We start from the raw sequence: 12,415 nt of genomic DNA on the forward strand, positions 1-12,415 counted from the left end.
ACCAAACACTTTTGCGTATCTTATTGATTAAATAATGAGACTGTTAACATGCCTAAGAATTGAATCTGAGAAAATGTGAAACAAGACAGCACTGTTCTGACATGGGTTTATTTCCATTTTTAACAATTTTTTTAAAATAAAACAAAATTAACAGTTAACTGCAATTTTTATATGAGCAACTAAGAAAATTGATGAGATGGGGAAAATATCAATAGAATAGTGTTAAATGTCCAATTTCCTCCATTCTGAGATTCTGAACATGGTGAATGATTGAATCTGACAAACTGCAATGATTTGAGTTTATTTCCATTTTTGACACTTTATTACACAATACACGATAACAAGTTTACCATCATTTTTACATAATCAACTAACAATGTTGTAAAGATGCAGGAAATGTCAAACAAACACTTTTAGGTATCTCATTAGTTCAATAATGAGACTGTTAACATGCCTAAGAGTTGAATCTGAGGAAATGTGAAAAAACAGCACAACTTCTAAAATAATGCCCCGATTATGCTGATTTTCGTACTCAACCTGCGTTTTAGCAGGATTGATCACTCCTATGAGTTTCATGACAATCGGCCGATCTGTTTTTCTTATATTGTGTTTACAGTGTTTCATATATGCTGAAAAGTGAAAAAACAGCATAACTTCTACAATAATGGCCTGATCATGCTGATTTTCGAACTTGACCTGCGTTTTATGAATATTTATCAGCTCTGTAAATATAAAGCCAAAAACTAAAACTGCCTTCCACTTATCGTGTTTACAATGAAAGTGCACGGCGACGGCATCGCCATCGGCATCGGCATCGCCATCGGCATCGGCGACGACGGCGACGACAGACGCAGGTGATGGCAATATGTACAGACACATCTGTGTCTGTACATAAAAATAAAAATCTTCTTACTTGTGCTTGTAAATGTGTTTGTGAAACAGAAGTAGTCCACAGCATTGAGGGAGAGGAGGTGACAGAGGAACTGTTCTCTTTCATCTTCACAGCGTAGAAAGGCATATCTCTTGTAGCTGCTCCTGCATTAGAAAAATATATGATTGTTTGATGGTTATCTATACGCATACCATTTACTGTTTATTACAAGAGCATTAACCATGTCCCTTGTCAAACATATATATTATTTTCACCAGTGTTAAAAAAAAAGGAAAAAAGGTGAATTTTCAAAACTAAGACAAAAGATCAATTTTGTTACATATACTGCATATATTTGTTTAATTTTCAGTTTCCAAAAAGCAGCTTCAAAGGTTTTCTTGTGTTAGGGCAATGTTAAATTTGGTTTCCAAATTGACTTACCTGAAAATCTGATAATAAACAACTCTTGGACTAACACATATAGTTTACATCTCCCTGTCTTAAATCTGATGTTCATTCTTATGTTGAATGATCAGAGAGCAATGTAGTGCTTACCTCAGTAAATCTGTATCAGACAGCAGCTCTTTCAGATGTCTGGAGAGAAGTTTCTTTTCCAGTGCAAGTCTTACCCAAGCTCTGGCATAGCCTACATCTGTCTTGATGTCCTTCATCTTTAATATATTTCTAAAAAGAAACACAAATATGAAATAAGTATGTGTTTATGGTATGACTTGCCTTTTTTAATGCTTTTTTTAATCTAAACACACCCATACCACACTTTAGATACCTGAAGTTCAGGCTCGTCATTAGTGAATTTTGATATAAGCCTATCACAATTCAACTGATATAAATACAAATGGATAGAATTTGATACATCCTGGTGACCAAACGACGACCTCTTTCAGGATAATTGACACCATGAGATATTACTGACACTGTCAAGAATTTCTATTTACCATTGGGCAGTTTTAAAGTTTAGAGAAAAAATGTTTTTTAACAATGTCACATACTTCATATCAAAGGTGACAGACTCTCTGAGCGGGTTGAGGGTGGGGAGTTCAGGCCCCCTGCTGTTCTTTCTCTTGTGTTTCTTAGGGGTCCCTGGGGGTGTGGCCTCTGGGGTACCTGATCTGCTACCATCCCCATCCAAGGCTAAAGTGGAGATATCTGAAATAGAACAGAATTCTTCAGTCACTGGGTGTGATCAAAGGCCATTTTTCCTTCACACTGAACAGCTTATTTAATAGTCAAATTGCTTTGTTCGCCTATAAATTTTAAATACATTGATGTCCTCTATGTGAACCATCCCAAGGCTGCAAGTCATCTGTATTGTATTCCTTAGTATATAAAATCATTCTTCAATTGACCTCTTCCTGCATGTAATGTAATTTTGATAATGTAATTATTACTCAAAAATATCATTTGTTGTATCACAAGCTTTGTATATGAATCCATCTATACCTTGCAAGTGTAATGTGGGAATTACTGTTCTTTTTATGATTATCAATTGACTTCATATTTTCATTCAAATCATCGAACAGTGATTATAGCACAGCACTCCTTGTGATATAATTTTCTATCAAAAATGTGTTTTGTTAATACACAGATGGAATGCTTTCTTAGTTATCAGTTTGAGTGCGAGACCAAGACAATGAGTCTAAATACACAAAACAAAGATATTCAGTTGTGGTGATACCAACATGGATGAGAAGCAACCTAAACTGGGTGACAAACAATCAAAACAATAAGCAGATTTTATCTTAACACATTTTTTTGCAAACTGCACAGATAACGGCAATATGGGGATCCTTGCACATTCCCAAATGCAGTTGAAGCACAAGATTTTAATTTTTATCAGCAAGCACATTGACCATTTTTCTTCTCAAACTTATATACTTTTATCACCAGTGTACAAAACACTCATTTGATTTTTTGTCTTTCCTTTAAATACTTAATCTTATAATTTTTTACGGTATCCTCATTCATAATTGGCAGTAAGATTCAACTTCCAATACCAGTTATCTAAACAACTAAAAAAAATTCAAGGATTAACAAAAGCTTAAGATTATTCACTGACACAGAGGGATCTTGAAATCAAATAAACAAAAACTGCCCAAAATGATGAAAGGTTGTTGGGTTATCAAGCAGGTAAAATCCATTCCTTAGAGACACAACAGGCATACCAGTCTCAAAATCAAAAGTGACATATGTACATCGATGGTCGATATGAACCCTGGTGCCAATAACAGAAGTTGTTTTAAAATCCAGAGCCAACTTTTTGAACAATATTTGAAAAGCAATAGCAACACTTTATAGTCATGCAATGCATTTTTTATATAACATGTAATATAAGCCATGTATAAGGAGGTGCACTGTGAAATGAGAGAGTCATCCTTTTATTTCAGTAATATCATGGATAGTTTCCATCAGTCACAACTGACCACGGACATCCTAAAGGTGCATTTTCTTGAGAGACAATGTATGGCAAAAAAAAAAAAAAAAAAAAAAAAACGTATAATAAAACAGCTTATTCAAGACTATTTTGTCACATGCTGAAAATACAAGGAGAACAGAAATCTCTCATTTCACAGACTTTGACACAGTATGTTTGTGGTAAAACTTCCAGCATACAATAAATAAAAGGCAAACATCTTTGACACTGAGGTGGATGGAACAGGTGTGTGTGTGTATGTGTGTGTGCACGCACATGTGTGTGTTTGCTTGAGTGTGCAGGGAGAGGGGGTTTACACTTGGTTAACACTCATCTAGATCAAACCTACGCTGAAATCTCTTGCGTAAAATACACCACGCTAGTGCTGCACAATGGTGAAGGATAAATAGACGTAATGATAGACAAATTTTTTTCTATATATTCTGTGTCAGGTTTCCAGCAGAGCTGAGTCTTCCCAACTTAATACAACCCATCTCGCACCACCTGATAATGATAAACCCACCCAGGGAAACTTATCTATCAGCCTGCCACCTGCCTTAATTACAACAACTGTGGGAACAAGATCAGTTAATTTAAGTTGCCTATGGTGAGCTAATCATCATCAGATGACTTGTTGAGATCAGGCTGTAACAAGGCGCTTCAGCCCAGCTTGACTGGAAACATGACATTAGACAAGACAAGATGAGACATTACATTATATTAACAAGACATTCTATGACAAACTTTACAAGAATTTTGGTTTCAATGGCAATGGGTATTGGAAAGTTATTGTAGTCCTAAAACACTTGTTATACAACCAGTATAGACTTTTAAATACAGCAGCATTTTATATTCTTTTAGTTGGTTGAGTATTTTTCTGAGACCAACTAGTAAGGAAAATTCAATGATCAACTTCTGAAAATGTATCTTTGATAACGTCCTCCATATTCATTAATCTGTCTCTAATTGAAGCAATTAGACCTTCCAGGTTTTATTTCAAACAAATCAATACTATAACTTCTACAATTTCACCAATATAATTCAATATGTCAGTAATGTACTGAATGGACAGGCGCTATTTTCATTATAGTACCTTAACCTCTAGGGGATAACATATAAATAAGAACACATTCCAAGCCAGAGAGGGATTTCCATTACCTGGAGTAAGGAAGTTTGGATCAATAGGCTTGCTGTTGTCATTGCACTCTTCTATTTCTTGAAAGTTGAGCAAGTGAGACCACAAAGCAGACTTGCCCTGGAAAAACAAGGAATAAGAAAAATAAACAAGTGAAAATGCTATGGCAAATACAACAAACCTAAAAAAAAAAGACAACAAAAACATCTTAAGTTTTGATTTTATCATGTTCTAGATTGCATGCCAAGCTGGAACAGAACAAAAGACAGGTTACGTTACATTTCCTTTCTGAATCATCTGAATCACATATCTTTGCATAGCAAACAATGTAAAAACAATTTTAAAAAATTGACAAATAATACTAAATGCCCCACTTTTTCCAAAATTGGCAACACAATAGTAATATCAATGTTCTTTACACAATGAAACATGTGATCACTTATCAATGTTCAATTGCTAGTAGGAATATTTTACACAGAATTTATTCAATGCATTGCAGTAACTGCTTTTTAAGCAATAATAGATAAAATTATTTGAACAAAATCATAGTAACTATATCTCTAATGAAACTCTGGAACTATGTCTTCAAAATGACAAGACTAAAACATTCGCTAAGTAAAACTCTGAGTGTCTTTCAATTTCTGCTTACATCAACATCACTAAATGACCCCCGATTTGAACCGCACGGCCTAAATTAATACAAATGTACCTGCTTAGTCTGCAGTCCATGGCTCCATATTCTCTCTAGTAGATCACAAAGGCTGGCTATCAGAGTGTTCTCCTCCACGCCGGTCAGTGTCACCTGGTCACCATGTCCAAGGTCCACAGCCTCTTGACCCATCTTCTCCACTAACATCCTCTTGGTCTGCAATTTGCAAAAGATGACCTGTGTAATGTTTGTGTACCTACATCTTTACTTTAACCATTTGAAAAATAAATAAATAAAAACAAAGTTAATCTAAAGCATAAAAGCTCTCATTGGGGACAAACCAAGCTCTCTAGCACTGTCCCGATGTATACCGGGTCTGAGCCAAATTTCTTATATTCAAAACAAACCAGTCTTTTAAAAACGTTAACCGTCTTTTTTTTTTCAATGGCTTTGGCAATAAGTGAAACAAACAGCATTTCCATCTATTACTTGATCTATTACATACCTTTCCTTTTGCCTCTTTGAGCAGTGTTTCCACGAACTTCCAGTTTGTAGCCATCATCCCAGTCTGGGCCAGCTCTGACAGCCGTGGCTGACGAACCATCTTGGCACGGGCTTCTTGGATATATTTCTGAAATTATGGAGAAAAACATCTTCTTTTAAGAATACTCCACTTAAAAATAACACCATTAAAACCATGCAGTTAATTTTTTTCTCTCGGCACTCAGTTAAAAGAATTTAATTAATGTCCATGTCTTATAATCCTTACATTGTTGAGATCTTTTAAAATCTTTCTTCAATATACTAAGAGTTTATTTCAAATTTGTTGTGTTAGCAATGTGTAAACTGGAGGACTCAGTGAAACATTACTATATCACAAGACAAAAGAAATGGCTATAAGAAAAGTATACAGCTTGGACTACACGGTAGTGGAAGGTTAAACCAATGCAGCCATGTTGTTTATATGAATTTAAGAAGTATACTGACTAATATAAACTAACACAGTTACTATGCCCCAAACAGTAAGATATGATGTAAAATACATTATTTACTTTGAACTCACTCACTCTTCAAATGCAGGTGAATTGAATATAATAATACGCAGAGCTGGCATAACTGTTTTCCATTTACAATCACACTCTATGATAGAGTCAAACCTGGTTATTGATCATGACCATCTCCCTGCATATATGATACCATAAATATATTCTGGTAATGCTACCAATGTGGTTATGCTATCATCAGCAGTTGTATCAAATACAAACCCTATTATATGCAACACCATCATATCATCGTTGTCCCTTATCCTTTATTTAGTACCCTAGACTCCCCTCATCTTTAATTACATGACATTAGTCTGCATTTGTTCCAATAAATGTATCCCTTTCTTCCTCCTGGGCATTGGGTTGTATTTTGACAAGAATATCATGTGATTATATCTAGACCCTCTATGTCAAAAGCAGGAATCCCCAAGGCTTAGTGCTTCATATGGGTAATTGTGTGAAAAAGCTGAATGAAAATTTCTAAGAAAAAAGCATAGGTAATCATATTTTTGTTGACATTGTGTTAAAGGAAGAATACTTGTGGTATATTTTTTTCATAATTATATTCCATGTTGTGCCCTTGCCAAGGTGTCTGCCCTTTTCTATGATTAGGATGATCTACGTTCAGCTGATAATTTCAATGTTAAATCCCAAGCCCTATGTATAAGCTGGTGGTGTGTAGAGTTCTGAATAAAGAGGCACGCATCAGATGGCATTAGTGAGTAAATATAGAAACATGCAAGCTTCCAGACCTCCTGAACACGTATGTAAATAACATGCATGCTTATTTTAACTTAAACACACACATACACACACGCACACACACACAGACACACACTTTGACTTTTTCTCATACATTTAAACCTGTCCACATATAAATGTCACAAATATATGTGTGATTGAGGCAAGAAATAATTTTACAATGTAGACAGTGAGAAGAGCACTACAAAAATTTGACTGATGACAGTTATTACTATGAAAGTTTCACAAAAAAAAAAAAAAAAAAAAAAAAAAATGTCTGGTGCGAAAGAAAACCATACTAAGAGCTATAATTAGAAGTAGAAACCATCTCCCAATTCAAGTTCATCTCAGATAAAAAGTTGATAATTTGGGAAGTCTACAATATACAAGTATGTACAGGATGCTGCTACATTTAAGTAGTAAGTGAAATACCACCATGCACAGAGTACTTGATATTGATGCCTATATGCACGATAACTACATTGTTGGGGATAGAACAAGAAGCATTATAGAGCTATGCAGGAAAATATATTTACTCACTCTCCACATTTTGAAGTGTTTCTCCGCTATGACAAACTTTGTACAATGAAAAGATACTACATGTTAGTAATGAGCAATTTTCTACTTGTTCTACTGGTATTTAGAACTATTTGAAGGTGCATCAAAGAATGTGCATCTTACTGAGAAGTCTTCAATCATGGTGCAATGTAAGAACGTTTCAGTGCTGTGCATGCAAAGTCATCTCCTTTCAATTTTACCCTTTCCATAAAGCTATAATAGTCATGTGGGGGTTCAACTGGAATTCTGACATTTCACAGTGAGGAGCACTTATGATAAACCTCAAACTGAACAATTTTCTTCTCTGGCACAAAGTCACGCAATTTTTCTCAGGTTACAAATCATGACTTCTGATATTATCCCAAGAGATTACCACTTCTGCAAGCCACTAGTATAAATTAATTTGTAGTTGGAATTTAAGTGGGCGCATTTAAGCTGACATTAAATGAATCAACTCTTTGATGTCAGAAGTTAAAAATCATACTTATGCCTTCTATTTCATCAGTTATCAATTTTAAATGCACTGAGCCATGCCAGCAATTAACATTTTTTGTTATATCAACCAAAAGAAATGTTAACCAATGTATATATATATACCATCTGCCTTTTCTACACAGCAATCAAATGGAAGCTAACAGTAATAACCTACAATGCACATATAATAAATTGACACTGTTCATGGTATGTAATGTTTACTTTAATTTGCTATGAATATATAGTCTGGATAAGTCCCCTTAATTATATGCATTTATCACCAAAACTAAATAATCACTGATTAAAATGTAATAGAAAATGGGGAGATGATGTGCTTACTTCTCTCTGATCCGAGTTCAGTTGCAGGTGCTCAGAATGTTGAAGATAGCGATCTTTTCTCCTCCATTTAGCACTGTCTTTCTTTGGTTTGCTAAATATATCAAAAGATATCATATTCAATATATCATATATCCCAGTAAACACAAAGGCTTGCCTGTAAAACAGGTGGTCTAAGGACAGTTTCATAAAGCCATTTCAAACACAGGGTAATCTAGTCAACTCACGGGAGTATATTAAATATTTTTATTGCAACTAAATCCTATTATCTTAAAGCAATGCTCTTCCTTCAGAATTTTGTTACCTTTGTACAATGGGTTGTTTGTTGAGGGCAACAGCATCCAGGTCAGGGAAGTAGCCGCAGTGATGTGGTCTAGGCTGGACATCGTCCAGAGAATGAGGAATGGGGGAAGAATGGTCTATGTGGATCCCACGTTTCTCTATTATTGCCTCTGAAATGAAGGGATAATGACACATTGAGACTGCATTTATAGACTAAATACTGTCATATTCACCTTCATTTTGATTAAGTAACAAGATATTATAAAAAAAAATTGTCAGCAAGCCTTTTTAATAACTTTCTCAGTTGTCCATTATTTGATTTTGTCATCTTTTAATTTGAAGTAAACCTTTCTTTAAATCTGTGACCGAATGAAAACCAAAACAACTGTTTATGTAAACTGTACTTCTTTGACATTTTGAAGATCATAAACAGATTGTAATAACTAAACCACCATGTCTTTTTAATGTCAAGTATATCACCATTTCAGATATACCCCACATGACAAGTAAAGATACAAACAGTAGCGTCCTGTATCCTTTTCTGACTAACCTGTCTCTTGGTATACTGAAGCATCACAGCAAGTAGGGGTTCTGGCCTCGCCATACTTCTCTTTAAGTAATTTGAGCCTTGCCTCATACACACGCAGATTATAATCACAGTCTTCCCAGATTGCAAGAATTTTGTTGTCTATCAACGTCGTGAACATCTGGGTTTCAATAAATCGACACAAAAACGGCAAGAAAGTATCTGGCTGATCACTGAGGAAAGCAGCCTTGTCATAGTTCTGCATGGACTCCCGATTGGTCAGCCACTCTTCTGGACCAAGCTCTTGTGACGGTAGAATGATGAATGCTTCGTATGAGCTGAATATGTGAAGAAATCTGTTCAAGAAAACTTCTCTCACAGCATTATTAAACTTGAGGTCTTTTAAGTGATTGTCTTCACTTTCAATTTCATCCTCAGGCTTCTTCTTGTCTTTTTTCTTCCTTCGGTCACTCAGGACATCATGAATATCCTCTGTGTCGCCTAGGACACCTGTCCGCCGTGCTATGGCCATTATTTTGGCCAAAGTGTCATTCTTTTCAAGGCTATTGTATTTGCCTGGAATGTTAGCTGCCATTAAAGGACTAGAAACTGACTCATCGTTACTACTCATTCCAGAGTCATTTTCAAAACTTCCCTTTCCTTGTCTTGTCTTACTGTGTGACCGCGATCTTGATCGAGATGCTGCTCTTCTCCTCTCACGTCTTTCCTTTTCTTTTGCATCTTTTTCTTTACGATCCATGACTCCAAACTGTGCAAGTATAGATTTAATCTCCTCAGTGAGTTCTTGTCTCTGTGGAAATTGGGGGAGGTCTTCTGGAGCATCCACTGTGCCAGCGTCTATGTCCACAAAGCACATGTTTGCCTGAAATTAGAAGTAAAATGTTGTCTGTAAAGTGTAACACATGTTAAAAATTTCTATAATCTCACTCATGTGAAATGAACTCAACTTCCACTAAAACTTGGGATGATGCAAGATATAACATTCTAGTCTTAACTATTCTTGGTCTGAACTCGGCTAGAAGGTGCTTTTCTAGTCATGATGTGATGGCTTCAATTAATGCAGACTATCTCAGCTGACTTAAGTGATCTGGATTTTTCATCTAATCCCTCTGCTGTCCCACCTATAGTCACTGTCACTGAGGCAAGTCAAATGCCATCAGTCTGGCTCTCTTTGACAATAAGATAAAATCACTGAGATCCCGGGTACTAAATTATCCCACCACAAATTGACTTCAAATACAGCCAAAGACCTAAGATGTCAACTGCTCACCTCTCCTGGTAACTGTAATTGTGACCTGTTCTCATTCCCGCGATGTAGTCCCATGATGAAGGGGACTGGAGCATCAAGGAAGTGAATGAGAGAAGCAGGCAGGATTGGAACGTACACATGTTGCCACATGAAGGGAAACATCAGGGTTGTCATCCCCTCCGCAACCAGCATCAACCGCTGATAGTCTGCAATGAAAATGTGAAGAATTTATTTCATTGCAATAAATTAATTGGTGGCAATTCATAATGTCTTTGAAATTTACTTAAAGATTTTGCCTTGCTGAAAAAATTACCGCAGTTTGTGGAAGTTATTAGGGATAGGCTAGAAAAAAATTATGAAATGCTCTGTAGAAGGTTTTACAATGATATTAGGCTGGCTATATGCATTATGACAGCCTTCTGGCTGAAGGAGCTATTTTTGAACAAAAGATTGCATAATTTGGCATTTTGCAACACTACAAGACACAGAGACTTCAAATGACAGCTTCCAAGAAAAGTCAGAATATTAAAAGACAGCCATCAAATGAGTTGTAAAATAATCATTCTGTGGAAAAAAATCATACAAGCGTGGGGGGATCAAATTGACTTGGTGCCAGTAACAGACATTCATATTGGCATCCCACTCTGAACAGAAATATTCTAGATGCAATTGAAATCAGCCTAGACAGAACACTTCATTGATAAGGCAATAAAAATTATTGGTGAACTTAAGGTAAATTCAAACCAATTTTGGACTAAATCAAGGCTTCAGACTACCATCCCCTTCTCCCACCCTGTGCATAACATAATAAACTGTCTCTAAAGTGATCCATTTTTATTGGTGTTGCATGCCATCTCATAATCATGCCCATCAATATAATGCCTACTCTACTGAATATCAGGATCTAGCAATACTATACTTCCAGAGTAAAAATGGACATTTTTACAAATTAATCAACCATTCACTTTTTTCTTTGGTTTCTTTATAAAATATTTGACAGTCAACCAATTTTGCAATTTAATCCAGCTTCAGGGTTGTTGATCACATCCACGCCAATCCTCTTATTGACATATCACTTTTCAAGTATTTTAGTATGAACAGAAAGAAAACAGCTGTAGCAAATCTGACACCAACACTGACATTGCAGAAAAAAATATCTGGAGGCAGTTCCTTCTAATGCCAATAACATAAGCTCTTTAAGGAAGAAAATGTGAGACATCCAAGACTAGATCAATGTGTGTTGATTTTCTGGGAAATTGCAACCTAGACAGTTTTATTGTAAGAAGGTCATAAGTGAACAATTAGGAATTTTGCAAATACCGCTTTCACCAGAAAACAGAGTTTGCAAATCAATGAAATGAGAAAGGCTCCTTTGACAACTGTGTGGTACTTAAGGGGGTTGTACTTAGAAGCATGTTATAGTGAAATGCAGAGAGAGAGAGAGAGAGAGAGAGAGAGAGAGAGAGAGAGAGAGAGAGAGAGAGAGAGAGAGAGAGATGCATGCATAAAATTTATTTGAAAATTACCAACAACCCAGCATTATAGACAGTAAACATAATAAATGATTTATTGCAAGCGTATTTAATGAGTTTTTTATTGGACCATAATACCATAAATCAACAACTTAAACAACCCAGCAAACTACTTCAACATAAGGAAAAAAGCTAGTGAAATAGGAAACAAATATCTTCCCATATAACATATTCAAATTCATATATTTAAAACAAATACATAAGGTTTAAATTATTTTTTTCATCATATTTTTCATTGTCCAGCAAGAATTACTGCTCAACATTTGCATTTTGACCATTTTTTTTAAACAGTGGATTCAATTTCCATGTCTTTGTATCAACTCAATTCAGATATTAAAATCTATTACCACAGATCAACTTTTGAGTTGTATTCTTTTCCTTTATTTCTAAAATTCCATCAACAGCAAAAATACAACCATAGAACCATAATTACAATGTGTCTTCCCATATCCAATGTTACTGAAAGCATTAAAGCAACAATTTCATGCATGGTATCTTATTTGTAATCAGTATGTAGCAGAAGCAATTTAACAACCACTTTGTGTTTTAAAAAAATGCATGAATGTG

The 12,415-nt window shown here is 35.4% G+C and overlaps 1 protein-coding gene across 2 annotated transcripts in view; it reads right to left on the bottom strand.

The window, feature by feature from the left end:
• LOC106151399 (DENN domain-containing protein 5B) overlaps positions 1-12,415 on the bottom strand; it is a 28,116-nt gene that overhangs the window by 6,174 nt on the left and 9,527 nt on the right. Inside the window, exons 5-15 of one of the 2 annotated variants that reach the window (XM_013524641.2) lie at positions 10,338-10,522; positions 9,071-9,929; positions 8,543-8,690; positions 8,242-8,332; positions 7,411-7,446; positions 5,592-5,717; positions 5,147-5,302; positions 4,461-4,557; positions 1,882-2,038; positions 1,427-1,555; positions 914-1,035 (exon numbers count right to left, since the gene is read on the bottom strand). In XM_013524641.2, the coding sequence (XP_013380095.2) occupies positions 914-1,035; positions 1,427-1,555; positions 1,882-2,038; positions 4,461-4,557; positions 5,147-5,302; positions 5,592-5,717; positions 7,411-7,446; positions 8,242-8,332; positions 8,543-8,690; positions 9,071-9,929; positions 10,338-10,522 (2,106 nt within the window). The remainder of the gene's footprint in view (positions 1-913; positions 1,036-1,426; positions 1,556-1,881; positions 2,039-4,460; positions 4,558-5,146; positions 5,303-5,591; positions 5,718-7,410; positions 7,447-8,241; positions 8,333-8,542; positions 8,691-9,070; positions 9,930-10,337; positions 10,523-12,415) is intronic. The other variant, XM_013524642.2, reaches the window with a different exon arrangement.

This window comes from Lingula anatina, chromosome 1 (assembly GCF_051362555.1).
Source record: "Lingula anatina isolate TDL-2025a chromosome 1, LinAna3.0, whole genome shotgun sequence".
Lineage (NCBI taxonomy): Eukaryota > Metazoa > Brachiopoda > Lingulata > Lingulida > Lingulidae > Lingula > Lingula anatina.